The sequence below is a fragment of the Malania oleifera genome, chromosome 3 (assembly GCF_029873635.1).
Source record: "Malania oleifera isolate guangnan ecotype guangnan chromosome 3, ASM2987363v1, whole genome shotgun sequence".
NCBI lineage: Eukaryota > Viridiplantae > Streptophyta > Magnoliopsida > Santalales > Ximeniaceae > Malania > Malania oleifera.
The window spans coordinates 45,858,703-45,864,822 of NC_080419.1; the positions used below are offsets into that span (position 1 = coordinate 45,858,703).

Here is a 6,120-nt window from a genome sequence, read left to right on the forward strand (position 1 = left end):
ATCATGTGTTCATATAACGCTTAGAGAAAGGAGGAGGGATTTGTGCGTTGCAGCTCTTCCTTTGCTCGATGCTTGGCCCATTATGATTTCGTTACAAGCGCCTTTTTCAAATTAAAAGAGAAGGAAGAAAGAAAAAGAATATGACAAATGAGCATATCGCAGTTAACACGAACGAACTGCTTGGACACGGATATCTCTGTCTCACCAAGTAATGGCATATATGGCCACATATTATTGGACGAGTGCACATCCAGATACGATGCCTTCTTTTCACAGAGACATCAGGAGAGAAATTGAGAGGCCGAGCTTGAAAGAAGGGAAGAACAGTAACAGAAATAGAAGAAAACTGGTGACCATTCAAACTCATCAACCCCCATATTTGGCTTTTGTTCTCCTCATCACCGGTCAACCAGAGCCACTGAACATCCTTCCTCTTCCCTTTCCCACTACTACTCCATGTATCTTCTCCATCCTTAACTTCAATTCATCATGTACGCACCTCCTTTCAATTAATTAACGTCTGATCGATCTGCCATTTGAATCCCCATCCATCTCCTATTTTAATTTAATTACTTTGATTTTAATTTTCATTAAAAAAAAAAAGAAACCATCGTCCCATCATCCATCTCAAATTCTTAATTTCTTTACGCAGGAAAAAATGATCATATACAACTAAAGATCCAAACCACGAGAAAACACCCAGATGGCGAGTTCCCCCAGCCCAACCAAGAAACTGTCAGCGTCGGCGTCGACCGCCGGCCGGCCACCTCAGGCAGTGAAATTCGCTCGCCGGACGTCGAGCGGCCGCGTCGTCAGCCTGTCGCGGGACGACGACTTGGACATGTCCGGCGAGTTCGCGGGCCCCAGTGACTACATCAACTACACGGTGCTGATGCCGCCGACGCCGGACAACCAGCCAGGTGCCGACGCGTCGTCGTCGGACTCGAAGCCCGACGGAGCGGGATCTTACGGGTCGTCGTCTCGGTTCGGGTCTGATTCGCAGCGGGTGGGAATGGGGGGCCGGCGGGCGGGGGAGGGGGGCGGGGGTATGGGTAATAAAATGGATCGGAGCATGTCCATAATGAATTCGAACAAGTCGATACTGCTGAGGAGTCAGACGGGGGACTTTGATCACAACCGTTGGTTGTTCGAGTCGAAGGGAACGTACGGCATCGGGAACGCGTTCTGGTCGGAGGAGGAGGATCCGTATGGGCCGGATGGTGGGGTGTCCATGTCCGATTTTATGGAGAAGCCCTGGAAGCCACTCACCCGCAAACTAAGAGTTCCTGCTGCCATTCTCAGCCCATACAGGTGCCTCCCAATTACTACACTATCTTCAATAAATTATTAGTTTTCCTTAAAAAGAATTATTATCATTATCATTGTTAATATTAATTTAAGTTCATGTAATATTCCACCCTGTGTTACTTAAAAGAGAAATACTTATAATAAATAATTCATTTAGATTGTAATCTACCCATTATTTGATGTTATGTTAATATTTATTTCTAAGTCTAAACTTATTTTGCCTCTTATTTTCATGAAATTTGAGCATTGAAATTTTTTAACATTATAATTTTTCTTTAATCTTTCGAATCTTGCAAGGTTCGAGTTTATCAATTTAAATCTGATATGGATCAAGTTAGAACGTAAGCATTATTAAATTTTGAATAAGCTCTAATAAAAAAGTTAAAGATTTGACTGAATCTTGCTTTTAAATTGGTAAATTTAAAATTGATAGAATACTTGAATATAAATAAAATTACCTTGTGCAAGGTGCATATTTAATTTTTTTGATATAAAGTTTTAATTTGTTAGGCTTAATTAATTTTTTTTTTCACCGATATAGAAGACCCCTAAATAATCATTTACAAAAATTACTTATTCAATGTATAACACTATAACTCAAATTATTCAATGTATAACACTATAACTCAAATAACAAGTATTTTTTTATGGGAAAAATTTATCACCAAGGCCATGTCAATAAAAGATAAATTTAATTTATTATTTATTTTTTAGTTGGGGAAGTCTATGGCAAATCTTTTGCAGTCTAACTTCAAGAACCGACCGAGTTTGAACATAAGAATGGTGAAGTTTTGAATATCCAAAATCTGATATATTTGAATAAAAAATAATTAAAAGTACATGCTTTATTTTATTTTCTTTTATTTTGAAACTCTGTGCGGTTAATTAATAATTTAATACTTAAGTAATATATTGTGGAGTGACTGTGAACATGCAGGTTACTGATGGTAGTGCGTCTTGTAGTTCTGTTTTTGTTCCTGTCATGGCGGCTTCGAAACCCAAACCCGGACGCCCTGTGGTTGTGGGGAATGTCGACGGTGTGCGAGATATGGTTCGCCTTCTCATGGGTTCTGGACCAGCTCCCCAAGATCAACCCCGTAAACCGCTCCACCGACCTCGCCGCCCTCGCCGAGAAGTTCGACCAGCCCTCCCCCTCCAATCCCACCGGCCGCTCCGACCTCCCCGGCGTCGACGTATTCGTCTCCACCGCCGACCCGGAAAAGGAACCCCCTCTCGTGACCGCCAACACCATCCTCTCCATCCTCGCCGCCGACTACCCCATCGAGAAGCTCTCCTGCTACATCTCCGACGACGGCGGCGCCATCCTCACCTTCGAGGCCATGGCCGAGGCCGTCAAGTTTGCTGAGGTGTGGGTACCTTTCTGCCGGAAGCACAAAATCGAGCCAAGGAATCCCGACAGCTACTTCAACTTGAAGACGGATCCCACCAAGAACAAGAAAGTGCAGGACTTCGTGAAGGACCGGCGGTGGATCAAGCGAGAGTACGACGAATTCAAGGTCAGGATTAACGGCCTCCCGGAATCGATACGCAGGCGGTGCGAAGCTTACAACTCCAGGGAGGAAATAAAGGAGAAGAAATTGGCCAGAGAAAAGAACGGGGGAGCACTGCCGGCGGAGCCGATCAAGGTGACCAAGGCTACATGGATGGCGGACGGCACCCACTGGCCAGGCGCCTGGTACAATCCCTCCGCCGATCACTCCAAGGGAGATCACGCTGGGATATTACAGGTGATGGTAAAGGTGCCGGAGAACGATCCGGTGATGGGGCATGCAGACGAGAAGGCGTTGGATTTCACGGGGGTTGACATTAGGCTGCCCATGTTTGCGTACGTGTCGAGGGAGAAGAGGCCTGGTTACAACCACAACAAGAAGGCGGGAGCCATGAACGCCATGGTTAGAGCTTCCGCCATACTCTCCAATGGGCCCTTCATACTCAACTTGGATTGCGACCATTACTTCTACAACTCCATGGCAATCAGGGAGGGAATGTGCTTCATGATGGATCGCAGCGGCGACCGCGTTTGCTACGTTCAGTTCCCCCAGAGATTCGAAGGCATCGACCCATCCGATCGTTACGCCAACCATAACACCGTCTTCTTCGACGGTACGTAATTCATGCTTCTGAGAAATTATATTTATACGGGGGACCTCCACTGTATAATTTGTCCATGTTTCTGCCCTATTACTACCATAATCTATTAACTACCAAATGATAATTAGTTTACTTTCGTGGGAATGCGGTTACATACCCTTTAGACTTTTGAGATTATTTTGTAAAATAAAAAATATCAAACCTAAACTGAAATTTTCCATTTTTTTAATAGTATATATCTTTATAAAATTTTAAAAGTTATAAGGGTACTCCTTCAGCTGTGAAAAAAATAGTTTTCATTTTTTGGTCACCTTATTTTTGATCTTTTAAAGAAAATTTACATAGATGTTTTCTATTATTTTTTCTATATATAGATTAGGAAAATTAGAAAATAGAAAATAGAAAATAAAACAAATTTTTTTGACAAAAATATTGAAAATTAGAAAATAAGATAATATTTTTTAAATTTCATAACAACTTAAAAATAATTATAATTTTTTTTCGCAACAGAACAAGGCCTCTTCAATTGTGAAAAAATATATATTTAAAATTTTCTATTATTAATTTTTTAATAATAGAAAATTTTTGTTTTACTTTTTTGATTTTAGATATTTATATAAAAATATTTAAATAAAAACTATATACGTTCTAGCATTTTTATACACATAATAAAAAACAAAAAAGAAAAGTGATATCTTTGTAACTATTTAGAAAAATAAAAAAATAAAAAATAAAAAATAGAAAATAAACTTGCTGATTCCATAGTATCGTGAAAAAAAAGAGTTGAGGAAATTGTTTGGGTGGATGCACATGCACAAACAGGTAACATGAGAGCACTGGACGGGTTGCAAGGGCCGGTGTACGTGGGGACGGGGTGCATGTTCCGGCGGTTTGCCCTGTACGGATTTCACCCGCCGAGAGCAAACGAGTACTCGGGTGTGTTCGGACAGAACAAGAACCCCGCCCAGATGCAGCAGGCTGGGGAAATGGAGGACTCCGACACCCAGCCCTTAACTGGCCATCCCGACTTGAACCTGCCCATGAAGTTTGGGAACTCAACTATGTTCACCGACTCCATCCCCGTTGCTGAGTATCAAGGCCGCCCCCTCGCCGACCATTCCTCCGTCAAGAACGGCAGGCCCCCCGGCGCCCTCCTTCTCCCTCGTCCACCCCTCGATGCCCCCACCGTTGCTGAGGCTGTCGCTGTCATCTCCTGCTGGTAATTTTATACATAAAGCATTAATAATCAATTAAAGATTAATGCATTAATAATAAAGGATTAATGCATATGTGTGTGTGTGTGTGTGTATGGGGCTGATTGTATGTAGGTACGAGGACAAAACTGAATGGGGAGACAGGATAGGGTGGATCTACGGATCGGTGACGGAGGACGTGGTGACCGGTTACCGAATGCACAACCGGGGGTGGCGCTCCGTGTACTGCATCACGAAGCGCGACGCCTTCCGTGGCACCGCCCCAATCAACCTGACGGACAGACTCCACCAGGTGCTCCGGTGGGCGACGGGGTCCGTGGAGATATTCTTCTCCCGGAACAACCCGGTGCTGGCGAGCCCTCGCCTGAAGTTCCTGCAGCGCATAGCGTATCTGAACGTGGGCATCTACCCCTTCACCTCCATCTTCCTGGTGGTCTACTGCTTCCTGCCGGCCCTCTCCCTGCTCTCCGGCCACTTCATCGTGCAGACCCTCAACACCGCCTTCCTGTTGTACCTGCTTACCATCACCGTCACCCTCACCATGCTGTCCCTGCTGGAGGTGAAGTGGTCGGGGGTGGGGCTGGAGGAGTGGTGGCGGAACGAGCAGTTCTGGGTGATCGGTGGGAGCAGCGCCCACCTGGCGGCGGTGCTGCAGGGGCTGCTCAAGGTCATAGCCGGCATCGAGATATCGTTCAAGCTCACCTCCAAGTCGGCGGCGGAGGACGAGGACGACATATTCGCCGACCTGTACGCGGTGAAGTGGACCAGCCTCTTCATAATGCCGCTGACCATAATAGTGGTGAACATAGTGGCGGTTGTGATAGGGTTTTCGAGGACCATATACAGCGTGATACCGGAGTGGAGCAAGCTGCTGGGTGGGATCTTCTTCAGCTTCTGGGTGCTAGCTCACATGTACCCTTTTGCCAAAGGGTTGATGGGGAGGAGAGGCAAGGTGCCCACCATTGTGTATGTGTGGTCTGGCCTCGTTTCCATTACTGTGTCTTTGCTTTGGATTTCCATCAGCCCTCCCACCGGCAGCAGCAACGCCTCCGGCGGTAACGTTTCCGTATGATCCAACCCTGCGCGCATGCATCATCCATATATATACATGATCCATCTATGGCTTCCGTTGGTTTTTGATTGAACTGTACATTAATATAGTTTCCTCTTCTTTTTCTCTTTCAATTCTTCCATTCTTTTTAATTGGGACTCGATCTAGCTGTACGTAAGATAAATTAATTACATATCAATTGAGGATCTGTATGTCTACGCATGCGTACGTAGTAGTTAGGCAATTTTAACTTCATTAAAGTGATCTAATTCATATACAAGCCAATTTTTGTTTAAATATTGTTAGTGGCATCAATCGAGCTTTAATTCGCGACTTGCTATATATATAGTGCTCTAACACTTGGCCTAGCTAGATGACAATATCCATATTTTATATAGCCATTTTGGTCTACAAAATCTCTCTATAAACACCATT

At 44.3% G+C, this 6,120-nt stretch overlaps 1 protein-coding gene across 1 annotated transcript; it reads left to right on the top strand.

The window, feature by feature from the left end:
- Positions 1-703: 703 nt before the first annotated feature.
- Positions 704-5,706, top strand: LOC131151777 (cellulose synthase-like protein D1). Its single transcript, XM_058103184.1, has 4 exons — positions 704-1,311; positions 2,246-3,432; positions 4,243-4,639; positions 4,749-5,706. The coding sequence occupies exons 1-4, from the start codon at positions 704-706 to the stop codon at positions 5,704-5,706; spliced, it is 3,150 nt and encodes a 1,049-aa protein (XP_057959167.1).
- The last annotated feature ends 414 nt before the right edge of the window (positions 5,707-6,120 follow it).

What these genes read in the sequence shown, in the direction of transcription:
- LOC131151777 (XM_058103184.1), top strand. Translation starts at nt 704, where the DNA reads ATGGCGAGTTCCCCCAGCCCAACCAAGAAACTGTCAGCGTCGGCGTCG. An exon ending in GCCATTCTCAGCCCATACAG is followed by an intron (nt 1,312 to 2,245) that starts GTGCCTCCCAAT and finishes GTGAACATGCAG; the next exon opens with GTTACTGATGGTAGTGCGTC. An exon ending in GTCGCTGTCATCTCCTGCTG is followed by an intron (nt 4,640 to 4,748) that starts GTAATTTTATAC and finishes GATTGTATGTAG; the next exon opens with GTACGAGGACAAAACTGAAT.